The 20,665-nt window shown below is 46.1% G+C and overlaps 1 protein-coding gene across 2 annotated transcripts in view; it reads left to right on the top strand.

The window, feature by feature from the left end:
- Nucleotides 1-19,718, top strand: part of LOC144776241 (putative ferric-chelate reductase 1) — a 605,038-nt gene extending 585,320 nt beyond the window's left edge. For both annotated transcript variants that reach the window (XM_078659261.1, XM_078659260.1), the window contains exon 16: nucleotides 19,407-19,718. In XM_078659261.1, coding sequence (XP_078515387.1) covers nucleotides 19,407-19,496 — 90 coding nt within the window. In that variant the 3' untranslated portion in view covers nucleotides 19,497-19,718. The remainder of the gene's footprint in view (nucleotides 1-19,406) is intronic.
- The last annotated feature ends 947 nt before the right edge of the window (nucleotides 19,719-20,665 follow it).

Here is a 20,665-nt window from a genome sequence, read left to right as displayed (position 1 = left end):
CTAGTCAGGGTAAGGGAGTTACACTCCTAAAATAACCCCTGCTCACCCTCTTGGTAGCTTGGCATAAGCAGTTAAGCTTATCTCAGAGGCAGTGTGTACAGCATTTGCACATAAGCAACAGTAAACCAGTGAAAGCACTACAAATAGACACCACACCAGTTTAGAAAAATATCCATTCTGTAGTAGGGGATCTCTGTGTATAGTCATAATCTAGTGAATAGTCCCGCTCATGAGCGTGGACCCCGGAGCAATCAAAAATTATATCTTAAGCTGTCTAAAAATGCAGTCCTGCACAGACACTTGAGAGAATTTAAAGACAAATAATGCAGCCTATATCCACAGGCTACACTGTCCAGTACTTCAACTAGACATTCCACCAAAACCACAAACAGCACAGCCTGCCAAGTTTTCATCATAGAGAAAAAAAACCCGTTTTACCAACAAAGCCTCTGGAATGATAGAGAGGAAGGGGAGGACAGACAAGCCCCACAGGCTGCCATTATGTGGCTCAAAAAGGGATACCGTGCCTTTAAGAAAACTTTCTAGAACTTTCTCAGTATCCCAGAATGCCCAGCAGGTCCCATTTACTTTCAGTTCTTTTTTCCGGGTCCTGCTAGCAGGACCCTGGAGCATTGAGCTCTTCCTTTTTTGGGTTTGTTGTAAGAATTTTGCACTATTAAAGTGTGTGAGTGTTTACACTCGACGTGCTTTGGTGCCCTCTTCCTCTTCTAGTATTCTGAGCACTCCTTTTTTGTAAAAAATGCCAGCATTGTTTGATAAATGCCCGGAGTGCTCCAGGAAGAAGGCCAAGTCGGACCCACACCCTGTGTGTATCCTGTGCCTCCCTTCTACTCATTTACCTGAGAAGTGTGAGATTTGCCAGACCTTCTCCTCCAGGACCCTGAGAGACAGAAAGAAGATCAGGCTCCAAGGCCTGGAGGAAAGAAGGCTGCAGAGTCAAGGTGGGTCTGGGCATGCTGGATCTGCTTCCTCTGCCCATGCTGAGGCCTCTGGGGGGCTCCCCAGCGGCAAGAAGGCCAAAAAGCGTTGCCGTTCTCCGTTGACGTCGATGGCATCGACGGCATCGAGAGGCATGACGCGATCTGCTCCCCGTCTCCCCAGGGCTCTGGGTCGAGGCGACGTCGACGTTCGTCGTCGAGGGGACTGACTAGACCGCCGTCGAGGTCGCTGCCGAAGACGTCGTCGTCATCGTCGTCGTCATCATCGACACTTCGACGGCGTAAGGATTCCAGATGGCGTCGGCACTCGCCGTCGAGGCGACACCAACGTTCGCCCTCGACGTCGACTCGGCGATCGGCGTCGAGAAGGACACGTTCGACGTCAACGCGCAGCTCATCAGCGTCAAGGCAGCAAAGCCCGTCGTCGAGGCATAGGTCGTCGACGCCGAGACGACGTTCGTCGGCGTCGAGGAGGCGTTCTTCGACACCGAAGAGGCGCTCGGCGCCTAAGGGGAAGAGATCATCCTCCAGGAGGCGTTCTGGAGTCAGGAGTCCTTCCGGATCCTCCGGGACATGACGGCGATGGCGGTCACCGACAGGGGGCGCTGCTTCTCGATCGCCTACGCCAAGGAAGAAGATGAGGGAGTCACTGGGAACGGCATACTCTGTGGTGTACTCCACCCCCAAGCCGAAGTCTCCTCCTCCTCCACTGCCTAAAGAGCCGCCGCCGCGCACTCCTTCGCCACCACCGCCTCCTGTTCCTCCACATGCACTGCCACAGCCTCCGAGGTCGGTCTCACTGACGCACCTCCCTACGCCACCTAAGGGGGCACATCGGCCAAGGTCCCCGGTCAGGCCACCACCACAGGCTCCGCCGCAAGCACCCGCGGAACGCCCAAGGCCTAGAAGACCTAGATCTCACTCCGGACGGAGAGGGAGATCCAGGAGTCGCCGTCGCTCATCGATGAGATCCAGACAACACCGTAGGAAGGGTCGGTCTAGGTACAGCACGGATTCGTCCAGCGCAAGGGATTATTCGCCAACTCTATCAGAATCCCCTAGGACGAGGGTATCCCCTGTGGATGACGTGGTCTCCTTTCAGGAAGTCTTGTTGAGGGGTGCGAGCAAGCTGGGCATCCAACTGACTGTGCCCACGCCTACGAACTCCGTAATATTTGAGACTCTCCACAAGAAGCACCTATCTAGGCCTCTGTTGCCCTTGGTGCCTGGATTAGTGGAACCCGCCATGGAGCTCTTCCTCACTCCGGCGGTGGCGAAAGCAGCCCCCACCAGGCTGCAAAAGAAGTACAAGGCTCCTGATGCGGACCCGGCTTTCCTCCGATTGGATCCAACTCCGGATTTCGTAATTGTGACGGCGGAAAGGAAGCAACACGCCACCACCCCGTCCTCTAATGTGCCTCCGGACAAGGAGAGTCGCTGGTTGGACTCAGCAGGCAGGAAGGTGTGCGGGACGGCTACTACCTCCATGAAGGCTGCCAGTGCATCTGCGCTGTTGGGGGCGCTATGATCGGGCGCTGTGGGAGTCCCTCCAACAGTTTGCCGACCTCCTCCCACGGGAAAAGAAGGAGGATTTTATGGAGATCCTGAATGAGGGATTGCTGGTGTCGAACCAGCTGATCAGCGCAGCTGCAGACTCGTCCCTCCTGCCCATGGGTACTGCCATGGGTTTAATCAGAGGTGCCATGCTTGGCTCAGATTGACATCACTGAAGCCTAGCAAAGGGTGGCCAACCTGTCCTTCTCGTGCGAGACCCTATTCGGGAAACACGCCGACGATGAGATGGCCCGCATGAAGGCGGAGGCTGAGGCTCTGACGGCTGTGGGCTTGGAGAAGCCCAAGGACCAGAAGAAGAACTACAGCCCGTTCCAGAGATGGAACGGGGCACAGTGCAGAGGGCGAGGTCAACAGTCTGGACAGCAACAGCAGCAGCAGCAGTTCCAGAGGAAGCCCTTTCAGAAACGTCAGAGGGGCAGGGGTGGTCAGCAGTCTGCCACCGCAACCAAAGGCCCGTCCGGGTCTAGGCCCTGAGCGATTACTTCCCCGTCATCTGTTACCCACTCTGATGGGGGGAAGCGTTCAATATTTTCTGGCAGAGTGGAGAAAAATTACTCAGGACAAGTGGGTGCTGAATATTGTTTGCAATGGATACAGTCTTCGGTACACCAGCCCGCCTCCAGCAATTCCACCGGTTTGCTCGCAGTTTCAGCTGTGCGAGCTCCAGGCGGAGGCCGATACCCTGTTAAGGAAAAGGGCGATAGAAGACGTCCCTCTGTCTCAAAGGGGAAGAGGTCTGTACTCACAGTTCTTTCTGGTCCGCAAAAAGGACAAGAACGAGTTCAGGCCTATTCTGGATTTGCGACAAGCAAACAAGTGGATTCGCATAGAAAAATTTAGCATGCTGTCTTTGCACCAGATTTACCCTATACTGCAAAGGGGAGACTGGCTGTGCGTGATAGACCTACAGGATGCATACTTCCACGTGCCTATTGCACAGAAACACCTGAAGTTCCTGCGATTCCAAGTCGGCGCCAATCACTATCAATACACAGTGTTACTGTTCGGGCTGAAGTCTGCGCCCAGGACCTTTTCCAAATGCATGGCAGTGGTAGCGGCAAACCTGAGAAAGAACAAGGTGTTTGTCTACCCGTACCTGGACGATTGGTTGATCAAGGCATCCTCCTTCTCGAAAGCTCAAGCGCACTTCCAGAAAACGTCCGTTCTCTTGAGCAAGCTGGGGTTGCACATCAACATGTCCAAGTTTGTCCAGACTCCAGGCCAATCCCTACATTACTTGAGAGCCTCCATCAATACGCTGTCAGCAAGCGTGTCTCCTTTGGAGGAAAGACGTTTATCACTCCTTCGGAAGGCTCAGGCCCTTATGACCGCTCCATCTACGACAGTGAGGACGGTGTCTTCTCTATTGGGGTTGATGGCCTCCTGTATCTTCCTCACTCCACACGCACGGCTACACATGAGACCGCTGCAGGAGTGTCTGGAGGATCAGTGGGACCAGAGGCAAGGGAACTGGGACGACAAGATACGACTGTCTCTGCATGCTCTACAGTCTCTGAAATGGTGGTGTTCAGCGGAGAATCTCCTCAAGAGGGTTCCCTTCCACAAGGACATTCCCACTCAGACTATCGTGACGGATGCTTCTCTCCATGGCGGGGGAGCGCATTCCGGGGAGTTACAGATCCAGGGAACGTGGTCCCAGACGGAGTCCACGTATCACATCAATTTTCTGGAACTCAGAGCTGTTCACTTGGCACTGAAGGCCTTTTCATCCATCCTTCCAGACCAACTCTCTGCTTGTACAGACGGACAATACGACCACGATGTATTACCTCAACAAGCAGGGGGGCTCGAGATCGCGCACCCTGTCGCAGGAGGTGCAGGCGATCTGGCACTGGCTTCTTTCCAGAGGACTGACGATAGCGGCTACTCATCTACCAGGTGTGCAGTATGTTCAGGTGGACGCACTGAGCAGACTGATCCAGGAAAACCACGAATGCGTCATAAAGGACGAAGTGCTCGGAGACGTCTTCGCCAGGTGGGGCACTCCAGACGTGGATCTGTTCGCCACCGCCGAAAACAGCAAATGCCGAGACTTCGCATCCAGGTACTACCAGCAGGGAACGCTGGGGAATGCGTTATGGATCAACTGGTCGAACAGCTTTCTGTACGCTTTTCCACCCATTCCCCTAATTCCTGCGGTGCTCATCAAGCTGGCCCAGTCCAGGGCGCGGATGATCCTGATTGCCCCGGAATGGCCCAGGCAGTGGTGGTTCACGGACCTGCTTCACCGGTCTCTCCTTCCTCACATTCGGCTGCCGTGCCGGCAGGACCTTCTCAAGAAGTTCGGGGGCAGATGTGCACCCCAATCTCTCGTCTTTGAGTTTGGCGGCATGGCTCCTGAGATAGCGCAATATGGCCATTTGAATCTCCCAGCAGATTGTATGGACATACTGAAGGAAGCCAAGAGACCTTCTACTAGGACTTCTTATGCGTACAAGTGGAAGAGATTTTGTATCTGGTGCAAGTCCAAGAACTATGATCCAACGACATGTAAGGAAGATGTCATCCTTCTGTACCTTTTACATTTGGCGCAGTCTGGCCTTAATTTTCATTCCATTAATGTTCATCTCACTGCCCTGACTGCCTACAGGAAATGCCCTTCACAGACCTCCTTCTTCCAGATCCCTGTGATCAAAGATTTTTTGGAAGGCTTGAAGAAAGTGTTTCCTCCTGTCCGGCTTCCTTCGCCTTCATTGGAATTGAATGTGGTGCTGTCCAGATTGATGAAGGAACCTTTTGAACCTATTCATAAGGCTTCGTTGCAGCACCTGTCCTGGAAGTACGGTGTTCCTCGTGGCCATTACATCGGCCCGCAGGGTGAGTGAAATTCAGGCGTTGTGTTACCAAGAACCTTGTACTGTATTTCATGCTGCTAAGGTTGTTATGCGTACTCACCCTAAATTTCTTCCTACGGTTATTTCTGATTTCCATGTTAACCAGACCATAACTTTACCTACGTTTTTTCAGAATCCTTCCTCTCCAGCGGAAAGGTCTCTACATTCCCTGGATGTCAGGAGGGTGTTGAAATTTTATTTGGATAAAACCAAGGATATTCGTAGGTCAGACCAATTTATCAATTATGGGTCAGTCAGGACAGGTTCTGCCACCTCAAAACAGTCCATTTCGAGGTGGATTGTGTCCTGTATACAATTGTGTTATCAAAAGGCTAATAATACCTTAGGTGGTAAACCTAAGGCTTATTCCACCAGGTGCAAAGCTGCCACGACTGCTTTGTTACGTAATGTTCCCATTGCAGAAATCTGCAGGGCGGCCACTTGGAAGTTAGTCCATACCTTTGCTAAGCATTACTGTCTGGACACTGATTCCAGGGCAGACGCTCAGGTTGGGCAGGCTTCGCTGCAAAATCTGTTCGCACAGTAGTGGTGTTGTACTTCCTTTTCTCCACCGCCGCTTGGTTTGGGGATGGGCTTGCCATTCTATTCACTAGATTATGACTTTACACAGAGATCCCCTACCACAGAAGGAGTAGTTTCTGTCCTGTAACTCCAGTTCTGTAGTAGGGGTATCTCTGTTATAGTCATAAGCGCCCGCCCTCCTCCCCGGTGGAGAAAGATGTTCATGTTCGGAATGCTACAGGTCTAGCGTTATACGCCTTCAAAAAGAACTTGAAGTAAATGGGACCTGCTGGGCATTCTGGGATACTGAGAAAGTTCTAGAAAGTTTTCTTAAAGGCACGGTAGCCCTTTTTGAGCCACATAATGGCAGCCTATGGGGCTTGTCTGTCCTCCTCTTCCTCTCGATCATTCCAGAGGCTTTGTTGGTAAAAGGGGAAGTTTTTCTCCATGATGAAAACTTGGCAGGCTGTGCTGTTTGTGGTTTTGGTGGAATGTCTAGTTGAAGTACTGGACAGTGTAGCCTGTGGATATAGGCTGCATTATTTGTCTTTAAATTCTCTCTTAAGTGTCTGTGCAGGACTGCATTTTTAGACGGTTTAAGAGATTATTTTTGATTGCTCCGGGGTGCACGCTCATGAGCGGGACTATTCACTAGATTATGACTATAACAGAGATACCCCTACTACAGAACTGGAGTTACAGGACAGAAAATACTCCATACTTGATGAATTTAAACCAAGAACAGAATGATAAAAATCCAACATACAGTACTTAAAAATATGCACGTTGTAAGATTAACACTGAAAATGGATTTCCTTGCAGTCGGTAGCTCTGTCCGGTTCTACTGCGATACTGAACTCACAAAATCCAACAGTTCAGTCTGACCACATCATTTGGGGTGTTGGCAGGCTCGTAACCAGTACCTTTTTGTCGCGGCAGACACGGTGCGAGCCAGTTGTGGCAACCATCGCGGTTGCGATGCAAAGCTTATCGGTGCAGCGTGCGGTGCAGGCAGTCAGTCTGTAACGATCATCCAGCTGTGTTGGTGAGACCAGGGCTTGCGGTGCGGAGTGAAGGGGTGTTTAAGGCAGTGCTGACAGATCACAGTGCAGGGACAGAGCCGGTTGTGGCGAGCAGGTATCAGTCGGTCCGGACTGTGGTGCGGTAAGTGCGTCATGAGATTTATGAGCAGTGCCCCCAAGCCAAGGTCCGGTCACAGGTGTCGAAGTCAGCAGGCAGCGACCGAGCCGGTGAGAGCAGGGTGGCGAAGTGAAGCGAGGCGGTGCGGAGTGTGGTGCCCACAGGTCATGGTTCAAGCAGTGGCTCTGTGGCGGTGGATGTCGTCATTGTTGTTGAGGCCAGGGTTGCTACTTCAATCCCTTGGAGAAAACTCTAACAGCAGGATTATGAAAGTACAATCTAGTCCTTTCCCTGCCCAAGACAGAGCAGCAAGCAGAAGGCTACACAGCAGAGCATCCAGCAAAGTAGCAGTGCCTCCTGACAACTTTTCCAGCTCTTCTTTCTGGCAGGTTCCTTAGTTCAGCAGTAACCTAAAGTTCTGGGGCCGGGTCCCAATATTTATACTCAGTTTCTCTTTGTTCTTGTGGGAGAGAGTGTCTGTGCTCACCCCAAACCAGTTCTGTCCTCTCTGGTCCAGCTACCCGGCAGGAGGTAGAGACAGCATTGTCCAAGGCAGACCAGGCCTATTCAAGTGCAAGGGAAATCTCTTCCCACCACTGTAAATGCAGACCAGGCCTATTCAGGTTCTAGTGAAAACACCTCCCACTATACTGAATACTACTATTCAGCCCAGCCCCGAGTCGTTCAGGAAAGGCTGGACACACACCAAGAAAATACCTACTTACTAAAAGTGGTATTTTCAAACACACAATTTAAAAACCATTTTTACAAAAATATACATTTTTATATTCTGAGTTCAGGCATACTAAACCCCATCTTTCAATCTCATCACAATGGGAAGTTATATTTATAAGATGCTACAAATAAACTCCCATTCTATCTAATGGGACAGATAGCTTTTCAATAGTGAAAAACGAACCTGTCACATGCCTCAGTACATGTCCTACCTTTCACATACAATGCACCCTGCCCATGGGGTGACATTGAGTCTACCTTAGTGGTGTCTTACATGAGAGAAAATGGAAGGTTAGAGCTTGGCAAGTGGGTGCACTTGCCAGGTCGACATGCCAGTACCAAAGTGTGCACAGACACTGCAGTGGCAGGTCTGAGTTACATTTACAGGCTGCTCATGTGGGTATATATTTACAACAAGGGGTGGTGATGGACAGAGTCTCTGAATTAAGCAGAGTACTCTCACCCAGTCAAGAGATCAGGGCTAGATCCAACACCGTTTTTTAGCTCATTGCACCATCCCAGTTTCAGAACCTGGCTGTATCCAAATTAGTCTGTCCCTGGCCCAGGGCATCATGGGAACAGGGCAGACCAGACTACAAAAGCCAATTCTTACACTGGGAAGGAAACAAGCTTCCGGGGACCGGTTTCTGCCATTTCAGGCGTCTTCGGCCCGGCTTGATTGAATCCTGATGGTGCAATGAGCAAGGGACTCACATCTGAGTATACCCTTCCACGCTTAGGGTGGACAAAATTATTTACAACAAGGGGTGGTGATGGACAGAGTGTCTGAATTAAGCAGAGTACTCATCATGCACTGGGACAGGAACAGACTAATTTGCATACAGCCAGGTTCTGAAACTGGGATGGTGCAGTGAGCTAAAAAACGGTGTTGGATCTAGCCCTGATCTCTTGACTGGGTGAGAGTATTCTGCTTAATTCAGAGACTCTGTCCCTCACCACCCCTTGTTGTAAATAATTTTGTCCACCCTAAGCGTGGAAGGGTATACTCAGACATGAGTCCCTTGCTCATTGCACCATCAGGATTCAAGCAAGCCGGGCCGAAGACGGCTGTAATGCCAGAAACCGGTCCCCGGAAGCTTGTTTCCTTCCCAGTGTAAGAATTGGCTTTTGTAGTTAGGTTTGCCCTGTTCCCATCATGCACTGGGACAGGAACAGACTAATTTGCATACAGCCAGGTTCTGAAACTGGGATGGTGCAGTGAGCTAAAAAACGGTGTTGGATCTAGCCCTGATCTCTTGACTGGGTGAGAGTATTCTGCTTAATTCAGAGACTCTGTCCCTCACCACCCCTTGTTGTAAATAATTTTGTCCACCCTAAGCGTGGAAGGGTATACTCAGACATGAGTCCCTTGCTCATTGCACCATCAGGATTCAAGCAAGCCGGGCCGAAGACGGCTGTAATGCCAGAAACCGGTCCCCGGAAGCTTGTTTCCTTCCCAGTGTAAGAATTGGCTTTTGTAGTTTGGTTTGCCCTGTTCCCATCATGCACTGGGACAGGAACAGACTAATTTGCATACAGCCAGGTTCTGAAACTGGGATGGTGCAGTGAGCTAAAAAACGGTGTTGGATCTAGCCCTGATCTCTTGACTGGGTGAGAGTATTCTGCTTAATTCAGAGACTCTGTCCCTCACCACCCCTTGTTGTAAATAATATGCTCATGTGGGTGGCACAATCAGTGCTGCAGGCCCACTATCAGCATTTGATTTACAGGCCCTAGGCACACACTGTGCACTGTACTAGGGACTTACCACTAAATCATATATGCCAATCATGGACTCACCAATCCATAAACAGATTTTACAGAGGGAGCATATGCACTTTAGAACTTAATAGCAGTGGTAAAGTGCCCAGAGTCCTAAAACCAACACAAACCGGGTCAAAAACAAGAGGTCAAAAAGCAAAAAACACTGGGGGTAAACCGGCTGAAAAAGACAAGTCTAACACCACACTTTTCTCATTTCCTTTTTTTAAATGAGTTTTCAGTGCTGCAGTATCAGCATTGGTACTGCAGTACTCACTGGGGCCCTCGGTGGGTACCAGTGTCCTGGTTGCTGGCATCATGCTTCTGGGGTTGGACACAAGGCCTGGTCTCTAGCCAAGCCTTACACCCAACTGGCACCTAATCCCCAGGGGTGACCAACCTCTAGCGAGGCCACATGCCCAACTCTGCTGCCCTGGCTTTTGAATGTGCACAGTGGGGGAGTTGGTTGCTGGATCTGGCCTGGCAATTCTTGTTTCAAGCCTCTGGGATCAAGACCCCAAGTCCTGTAATGGAGGTTGCATCATTTTGTTAAGAGTTGTGGTCAATCAATCAGATCCTTCGGTATCATGGTTCCGGCACCAATACTTTGGTACTGAAATGGTCAACATGCAAAAAACCTCCTTTAGCCAATCAGAAGGACCTATTTTGTTTTCGATTGATTTCTCTAAAACGGTTGATCGGATTTACACCAAATTACAAAAAGCATGCATGATCTAACATTTTGCCAAAATTGGTGTAATGCCCTACATCCGCTTTTTTCCATTTCGGAGAGTTGCTTTTCCTATGGGAATTAACATAGGAATACGTCAGATGGCACCAAAGTTATAAGGAAAACAAAAACTGCCTTGTGCACTTGGCCTTTCTGGTGAGACTGGCCAGAAGAGTATGCAGGACGATGTGACTCACTGGCAGAAGTGTGCAAAGTAATTATGCAATGAGTTGCCCTATTGGGGACCTGACTGCAAGTGAGCAGTCTCTGACTTAATTGGGTAAACAGAGTAATTAATCGACTCCTTGGAGGAGAACGGGGGCGCTCATCTGAATGCCAACAAAAGGTTCATTCCTCGCAAGCCTGTATCTCATAGCCAGTGTAGGTATTGAGGCGAAACTTTGGTTCAAAAAAGTTTATTGCAGATACTTTTTTTTGCCTTCTTGCTTCACTGATTGTTTTAATTGAGGCATTGCAACTGACTTGGCATAAAAATGTATTCCACACCGAGTCTCATAAAATGAATGAAAAAATACTTTTTTAAGTGCAAGTGCAACTCTTAAAACTTAATTTCGTCCAAAGCTCTTTGAAACTGACCTCTTCAAGCTCTTGTTTCAAATTGTTACAAGACAGGAGATCCTCTGTTTCTGTGTCTGGAATCAATCCTCTATAACAAAGCAGTGATAGATATTGTAGATATTGTAACAGGCGTGTGTACGATTTACCTTTAGGGAGTAGGCTTGACTGCTGTGGTTAAAACATTTTATATGTAGAGACTGGCCCAGCATAGCATTTCAGCTACTTTGCATCTGGCTCAGAATATCCAGTCCTGCCAAATACTACGCATCAGATGTTAGACTAACGCTTTTCAGTGTGGTGCTCCAATTCACCACACTGAAATGCATTGTCACATATTGTAGGCAGAGCCCCTGGCCTCCTATGCTGACGATACCCAGCTCATCCTCTCCCCTACCAAGGACCCGCATACCGCCAAAACCAACCTCCTCGAGGGTATAAAGCCGTCGCCGAGTGGATGAGGAGCAGCCGCCTGAAGCTGAACTCAGACAAGACGGAAGTCCTCATCCTTGGCCCTACCCCGTCCGCCTGGGACGATTCCTGGTGGCTGACAACTCTAGGAACAGCACCGATGCCTACGGACCACGCACCCAACTTGGGATTCATCCTCGACTCCTCCCTCTCCATGTCCAAGCAGGTCGGCGCCGTCTCCTCCTCCTGCTACAACACCCTCCGCATGCTTCCCAGGTTCTACAAGTGGATCCCGATCGAAACCAGAAGAACTGTGACCCAAGCCCTCGTCAGCAGCCGGCTGGACTACGGCAACGCACTCTATGCAGGAATTCCGATCACACACCTACAGCGACTACAACGCATCCAGAACGCCTCGGCCCGCCTGATCCTCAACCTCCCTCGACGCAACCACATCACCCCCCACCTAAGAGACCTTCACTGGCTCCCCATCAACAAGAGAATCACCTTCAAGCTCCTCACCCACGCACACAAAGCCTTCCACAACTCCGGACCAGCCTACCTGAACAACAGACTCAACTTCTACACCCCCGCCTGCCAGCTCCGCTCTGCCAGCCTCGCCCTCGCCGCCATCCCACGAATCCATCGTACCACCTCCGGAGGCAGATCCTTCTCCTTCCTCGCTGCCAAGACCTAGAACACCTTCCCCACCCACCTGCAGCAGACCCAGGACCTGCTCACCTTCAGGAAGCTCATCAAGACCTGACTCTTCGAGCAGTAGCAGCAGCCCCCCCTCGGCACCTTGAGACCCTCGCGGGTGAGTAGTGTGCTTTATAAGTTCTGTGATTGATTGATTGATTGATTGATTAAAGCAAACTGGAGTGGCTGGCAGCATGTGGCGTGTGTGCTCTGCTCCCGCAGGCTCTGCGCTCATCACATCCTGTAAATAACCTAAATCCATGTTTAATTTGCTATGTTAAATGAAAAGCAGAAATGAGCTTTGTGACTTAGTAGTGAGTAAGAACTGTACACTGTACTACAGATCTCGCTGTTTTCTCTCAAAGAGGAATTATGTTAAACATCATATGAAATACAGGCTGTATGCTTCTTCCTCTATTCACCACTAGTATGAAAATGTACTGACATTTCAAACACAGGTTGCATCTGTCAATTTTTGGAAATACTCCAGTGTGAGACTTTACTAAATGACAATTGTCTTCTCCCTAGGATTGCAACTGAATAAATGCCTCTGAAGTGAGATAGAAGCTGAAGTAGATCAGTACTTTTATTTTGCTAAAAAAACAGACCGAATCTCTTGGTAAATATGGCAAGCTGCCATGCAGGATCGATGGGTTGTATTTGTTACACACCCAGTCAAAAGATCTGGGTTTGATCCATCACCGTTCTTTAGCCCACTCTGCCACCCCAGTTCAGACATGGCCATATGCAAATCAGTCTGACCCTGTGCCTCATGGGACCAGTCCAGCCCGAACTGCCAAGCCATGCCTTCCCTGGACCGGAAGCAAGCTTCCTAGGACCGGTTTCTGGCATTTCAGCCGTCTTCAGCCAGGCTTGCTTGAATCCAGTGGCAAAGTGAGCAAGGGACTCACGTTTGAGCATACCCTGCCAACTTATGGGGATCAAAGCGGTACAAAAGGGGGTGGTGATGGACGGAGCATCTGAACCAATCAAACACTCACACCCAGTCAAAAGATCTGGGTTTGATCCATCATCGTTCTTTAGCCCACTCTGCAACCCCAGTTCAAACATGGCCATATGCAAATCAGTCTGACCCTGTGCCTCATGGGAACAGTCCAGCCCGAACTGCCAAGCCATGCCTTCCCTGGACCGGAAACAAGCTTCCTAGGACCGGTATCTGGCATTTCAGCCATCTTCAGCCAGACTTGCTTGAATCCAGTGGCAAAGTGAGCAAGGGACTCACGTCTGAGCATACCCTGCCAACTTATGGCGAACAAAGTGGTACAAAAGGGGGTGGTGATGGACGGATTTATGCAGTAGCCAGGGCAAAGCATGACAATTAATGTCACTCTTTAAATGGATTTTATGCTGCAAACCATAGAATGTTTATTACAACATTGGAATGTTGGGAGCTCCATTGAACACAATTTACTGCTCCGGGCTTCTGTAAGCCAATATAAACCCTGAGCTTCAACATTCCAATGGATGTTCACAGCTGTTGCTGAGAACAAAGACCTCATCCAGCCCTTGGTGATTTCAAACCCCTCGGGGTCTGTGAGGACTTTGTTTTACAAATTAGAACATTCTGCCCTCTTGGCACAGGATTTTTTCTAATAGCCTTAGAGCCCTCTGTAGTGGGCTCAAACGGCCACTAAAGGTTTTCTCCCTTGTTAAAGCTGGAGTGGGCCTTTAATGTCCGGTGGAACCCGCTACGTCGGAATCTAAGACTATAATACACCTCTCCACTCACAAATCACCTGTATCTACCTAGTCTTCCCCACTCATCTCTTTAGATGTAACCTTCCAATCCTTAGTCTGTCCAATTACCTAAACAAGGAAGGTCCTATCCACTCATCAGTATAGGCTGAGTCTGGATTGATTATACAGTTGAGCCAAAAGTCGAGCTACCTTGAGCTGTATACACCTACACCTTTACATGCATGTAATTGTACTTTGTCATTGAGTCAACTGTATAGTGCCAATAACCTATAAGCTGTAAATATGTAGTCAGTGTAGCCTAGGGACGCATTACCCCTCTGCTGAACCCATTATTGTTTTGCCCTTTGCACCTCCATAATGATTTCCGTTAAGGATGTACTAATTTATCATCAGCACATTTTATATCTGGGCTTGTTGTCTGTCACAGCTATGCCACGTATCACATTACATATGTCGTTTACTAGACTAAAGCGGCTGATAAAGAACTGTGGCAAGATTGGGGTACACATGGGATGGAAGACGTTGTTAAAAGCAAGAGTGCCAATTCATATTTTTTGTCACTTAATACATGTCTTTAATATTTCATTAATGTCTCTTCAGAATCTCTGGATTTTAAACCAATGTATGTGTAAATTGTGCCATAAAATATGCCATTTGCACTCATATATTCAAAATGTTTTAGGTGCTCCCTAACCCTTTGAGAGGAAGTTGGGTTTGCTTGCTTCACTAGCTCTGTTCAACGTAAGGTAGGCATTCGTGCCCCACCACTTTTGAAATTCACCAGCCACCACTCTTGCCAAGTGTCTTGGGGCTGCATAATGCTGACTTTCCAAAAATTCTGATTTCCTTTGTTGTACTGCTTGCAGAAATTGGAGGTTTCTCATCCATCTTACCAAAGGTATAACATTATGCACAATGTTGTACCTAAACATCCTATATGGTGCCCCACACAATATTTTTTAAAATATCTCTGGTTCAGATAATATTTTTAAAGGCTGTTAGTAAAGAACGCTAGATAGTCTCCTTGGCTGAGTTTTTTTCTTAGTCTCTCCAACTTGGGATATTTGACCGCTGCACATTCTATGTAACATCTTTACAAGATGATGGGTACCTTTGTGTAGACAAATGGTTAACAGGCAAGATTTTCACTAACTTGATTTGAAAGCAACATAAAGGTTTTCTGATATCCAAATTCCAACTACAGCATTATCACAGTTTTTCTTTTTAAAATTACATTACTCCCCAAAATCTCCAACATTGGTTCACAGAGACTAGAGAAGATTGCCCTTCTTGGACATTTCGATCTACTTGAGTGACAAATACATATGAATTACTGGAATACAATATTTTGAACTAGTGCTAGATGCTTGGACTTCTCCCTTTCTGCAAGGTCATCCCCAGACTTTTTGCCTCCCACCTCCCATTTTTATCCTGAATTGTTTTTTTTTGGCTTTAGGACTCTAAGCACTTTACCACTGCTAAAGTGCTTACGCTATCTCCCTGCCCAAAACATGGTAGAATTTGATTATACCCAATTGCCATATTTGATTTACTTATAAGTTCCTAGTAAAGTGGCAATACCTGTACATGCTAGGCGCTGTAAAATAAATGTCACTAGTGGGAATGCAGCACTGATTGTGCCACCCACTTAGGTAATATTTCAAATATGTCTTAGGCCTACCACTGCTCCCTGAATGTAGTTTTAAACTGCCATGTCGACTTGGCATTAAAAACCCCTTGCAAAGCCTTAAACTCACATTTTGTTATATGTAAGTTACCCATAAGGTAGGCCCTAGGTAGCCCATAGGGCAGGGTGCTGTGTACTTAAAAAGTTAGAGATGTTCTTTTAAGTTTTACATGTCCTGGTAGTGAAAAATGTCTAACTTCGTTATGGGAGTAGGTGTCTATGGCTTGGTTGGTGTCTTTGGAATTACAATTAAAAGCCCATAATGGTAAAGTTGGTTTTGATTATAATTTTGAAAATGCCTCTTCGTGTGAGAGGGAGTAGGCCCTTGGGTATGCAGGTAGATTGGACCTATGAAATTGAGAACAACAATTTTATCTAGCTGTCACTTTTAATGCTCTTCTCTACTCAGACCAATTACTGATTACATTGGCCTTTATGTTTATTTGACCATGATTATACACTTTTTTAGAACATTTAGGGCCAGATGTATCAAGCTAAATTGCGATCGCAAACGCTGAAATTCGCAGAATGGGTGCATTTGCGATCACAATTTAGCTATGTGCAATGCAGGTAAGTAGGAACCCACTTGCAAAATAAGGAATCGCTAAATTTGCGCTTCTCTATTTTGCTCAAGCATTTAGGGAATCGCGATTCCCTAAATGCTATTCTAGTAGAAATCGCAAATTGCGATTTTGCTGTAAGGAATCGCAAATTACCACCAACTTCAGGTTGGTGGTATAATGGGATTACCTTGAAAAATGCAATTTTATGCATTTTTCAAAGTGCCATGTGGCACACATACCTGCCCTAAGGGCATGTATGAGCGCCACATGTGCACCCATGCACATTTCAGGGGTGCAACAGGGTGTCCTTTAGGAACCCTTGCACCCTTGAAATTGCGTGCGCAATTTGCAAGTACCTATTGGGTACTCGCATATTGTGCACAAAATTCCCATTCATTCTTTGGGCTTCTTGGCCCATAGGAATGAAGGGGAAGCCATTCCTTATATGCGAGTCGAAATTTGCGAGTCGCAAATAAGGAATGTGTAGGAATTGCAAAAATGATTGCTTTTCCTACCTATATAGCATTTTGCAAGTCCTTGATAGCGATTCCCTAAAAATCGCTATTAAGGACTCGCAATCTGCTACAATGATACATCTAACCCTTAGTTTCCTCTTTTATGTCAGAGTAAGGGAAAAGCAAGGTTTGTTTATATGTTTACATGTAATTGGAATGCGGTGATACACAAAGTGTTTCTGCATCTAAGAATCAAAATTAGGGAGATTGGACCGGGAAAGGAATAAAATTATCCATGTATTCATTATCCTCCCGGCTTTTCTTTGGCCATGTATAACTGCATTGTGATTGAGTCACTGAGCGACTATTTCACCCATATGTTGCCTGAGGTTTTTCCTCCAGCTCGTTGAAAGTTTGACAGTTGCTCTTAATGTTTTTGTCCTGATGATGACCTGCTAAAAGACTCTGGTTGAAACGCTGTCAAAACCTTCCCTGGCAAAAAAATCAGAGGAAGCATTGAGTGTTTTTTGTTTGTGTGATTCTACAAACCTGTTACTGTTTATACTTTTTTCTGTTTTTGCCACTATTATTATTTAGGTTTACACTAAAATTTGTCTTTGTTAATGACATATGTTTGTTTAATTTCAGGAAGACTTTTTGTATTATTGTGTATTTGTACTAAAATACTTCTTACTATAGAAAAACATATTTTTTTAAAGCATTTTTGGAAGGGTACTCTTTCATAATCTTTTTGATTATTGATATGAATCATCTAAAATCACTAATGTTTTTATTTAACTAAGAATCTGAACCTTTGTATTATCTATATTACATACAAACCTAGACAAATATCAAATGCAAAAAAAATAATTTCACAATACATATTACTAACAAATTGTTGAAAATTAAATTACAATACCAAGCTAGTCCTCAATCAATAAAATACAGCAACCAGTATCATGATTTGTTTTGTCAACAATAGATTTCTTTAAATGCTGCTGATAACTGGGAACTAATATTCAAAATACCAGGGTTGGGAATGTTTAACCAATACCCTAATTGGATCCTAATCCTATGTGAATGTTTCCCAGATGGTAAGTGATGCCGACGTGTTTCAGGCCCCAATCTTATTACCGGGGTTCTCCTCAGGGCTTTGACTGGATGTGATCTTTAAGCCAAAAATGAAAGGGATCTGAATAAATCGTATGCCCCTTCTGTACTTAATTTGGCTTTATTTCAATCTGCACCTGGCAAATAGTTCTCAAAACCTGCACTATCTTCTTTTTAAAATCTTTTTTCACTTGAAGATTGTAGAGCAATTGGTTAAACGCTACACTCGTATGTTTACTCCCAGTATTGCACATTTCTTTACAGCCATAAGATCTGTAATACAAAAATGGGCAGCAAATGTTTTTTGGTAAAATTGTGTGTTCTATTGAGAGAAGCTGTTTCGCTTCAGTGTGAAGATCCGGTTTCCAGTCAACAGGCAATTTGTATCGAGAAAATCATTAGCGCAACTTACTTTCAAACGGTTATATGTCGACATTGTTTTAGTGACTACACGTTTGTTTTACTTGCATGAGCTTTTGGTCAATATTCGGTCAATGTGCCTCACCTTGACCAGAATTGTGGTTACTGCTTGACCAGGGCTCAAACCCCAGAAAACCAACAACCCAATTTCTCACATGTATCACAAACGATTTCTGGTAACCCTACTTCTGTCATGTTAAGTGTTAAAGAAATTCGAAGCAATGACTTACACTTCATTGATTGGCCATAGACGATTACTCAATGTAAGTGTGCAAACTATTGAACACACTTTTGTTAAAACCGTTTGTCACCTGGAGATACACAGGTTTGGCCTTTGGCATCTAGCATCAGTCATTTTATGGACAAATAAAATTATCTTTTCAGCGAGCAGAGGTAGCTCGCAGTCATAGTCCCATGAAATTAAGATGACGTTTAACTGTTACTCTAACACAGGTTGGTATGACATTTAATCTAAGAAGACATTGTTAAAACCATTGTGCAAATTTAGTTACTGTTTGTGTCTTTAATTGTAGATTTAACCCCTGTGCCGCGAGGGTAATTCCCCCACGGTGTCGGGGGGGGGGGGTGGGCGGCGCCACGGTGCTCGAGACGAGCCCAGCTTGTCATGATGCAGAGTGGAGCTGTGCTCGTGACGAGCTGGGTTCATCATGACTCAGCCCACTGATCGATTTTCGCGCACATGCGAGGAACCAATTACACGTGGGAGTGCCGTGGCCGTTATGACGAGCCCAGGTTGTCATGAGCACAGCTCCACTGTGCCTCATGACGAGCTGGGCTCATCATAAGCATGGAAGGGGTTAACTAACAGTTCTACTGATTCGAGCATATTTTAGAGGACTCTGATTTATTGTGTGTACAATGTCAGGATTTCAACACATTAACACCAATATGTAAGAACAAATAGCTAGAAACATGGCTTAAATACCAGGTTATCACCGTTGTTTGGAGCAAATCTGGCATATTCTCTACCAATGGAGTTTGATGGCATTTTGCCCAAAACATTCCAATAAATGGAGCGACAGTTGGGAAATGGACCCCACAGAAAAGAAAGTATTTTAGTTTGGGGCAGTGATGTCTTTTTCCAAAGTTTATTTGGGATATCCCATGCCAGCCATAACTTACTTTGTGGACATGTTGGTAAAATAATGATTTGTTTTGACAACCCATAGAATCATTTGATGAATTTAAATTTAAAGCCCAGAGTTGCAGCGGTAAACCAAATCATGCCAGATGCGTTCTCTGTCTCTAGGCGGTGCCAGATATAAGGATTGTGGATAATACCCGCCATGTGGCCAATCGACCAATGAGGGTCATCTATAGTGAGCTGGAATATATTGGGATAATACCATGAATAAAACCAGATTATCCAGAGCTTTATTTCACATTATGAACATGTTTAAGGCAAATTAACATTCAGAATTAAATGTATCTGTGCCAAGATTGACTGTTTTCTTTTTTTTGTCTGCAGGTGAATAAAGATTATATTGTAGTCAACATCTATGTGGTGGGAAATTTGGCATTTTTAATAGCACTGCTGGTGGGAATTGGCCAGTCGTGAAAGTCTGTTGCATGTGACTTGAAGAGGATCATGACAGAGGGCTGCAGCCAGTGGAAATCCTTTTTAGCGCAACCTTAAGTTTTAAGTACTGTTTTATTTTATCAAGATTCCAAACATCATTTCAATCTAACTCTGGTGGAATTACGTATGACGGTTTCTGTGTAAAATATGTTTATGATCCCATTGATAGGTTGTTTTATTCAAAATATATCATGTATTTTCGTTGCTTGTAGAGCTCTTACATTGCCAAAGCTTACCCTATGAATGATACCCTCTATGTTTTATGTTTTACTTATAATATGCTCTGTAGTTATGTATTTTCTTGAATGGAAAAAGCATTATTATGAAGTACAATACATTTGTCAGAATAACGTGACACTCCCACCCTTGATTCTGAAATAAAGTGTACACTATTTTACAATCATATATATTTAAGTTACTTGTTTGCTCTAGTCACAAAACACGATTCACCAGGAGTATGTGTGGTGCAAAAATACAGTGAGTGCATTGCAAGGTCTTGAAATGATGGGTATTTCTTTAATGAGATCACTAAAAGGTGTGGTGCCACAAGCAAAAAATCTGTTGAGCCCCTATAGCCTTTGTATCAGATGCCTCAACCCTTAATACTTCACCCCCATTTTGAACAATCCCTCAAAATATGTTGCTTTTAGTAACAAATCACTCAATGTTTACTCAGTGGGCAATTACAATAAGCTATTTAAGACTACACTGAAGCGTTACTCAGCAACTTACTATCAGCAAGCCCCTTGCTTACTTCACAACCTGCACCTACTCCACTGCCTTTGTAAAAACATAAAGAATGCTTGTACTACTCCTGCCACTCCTCTTCGGCTTAATCTATTGTGTATATTTAGGCAAACACTTGTTGCCAATGCTTTACCTGTTCTGTACTCGTGAGGGAAGCTGCTGCCAGTCCCCATCCTTGTAAAACGGGCGCTTTCACATGTGCTACTGCCCTGCCTGCGGCTTTTGTATATGCAGAGAGAGGGAAGCTTGCTCAGCACTGCCCTCTGGAATACGACATGGTCAGCATTGCTGAAATGTATCCAGACAAGCATGGGGTGCTTGTGATGCTTTAGTCGAAATGGTTTTCAAGACCCAGGCTCAATAAATAGTTATTTCCTCTGACCTACACAACTAAACTAATC

Source organism: Lissotriton helveticus, chromosome 1_1 (assembly GCF_964261635.1).
Source record: "Lissotriton helveticus chromosome 1_1, aLisHel1.1, whole genome shotgun sequence".
NCBI classification, from domain to species: domain Eukaryota; kingdom Metazoa; phylum Chordata; class Amphibia; order Caudata; family Salamandridae; genus Lissotriton; species Lissotriton helveticus.
The sequence above is the reverse complement of the archived record's forward strand: the minus strand, read 5'-3'. Positions and strand labels throughout refer to the sequence as shown.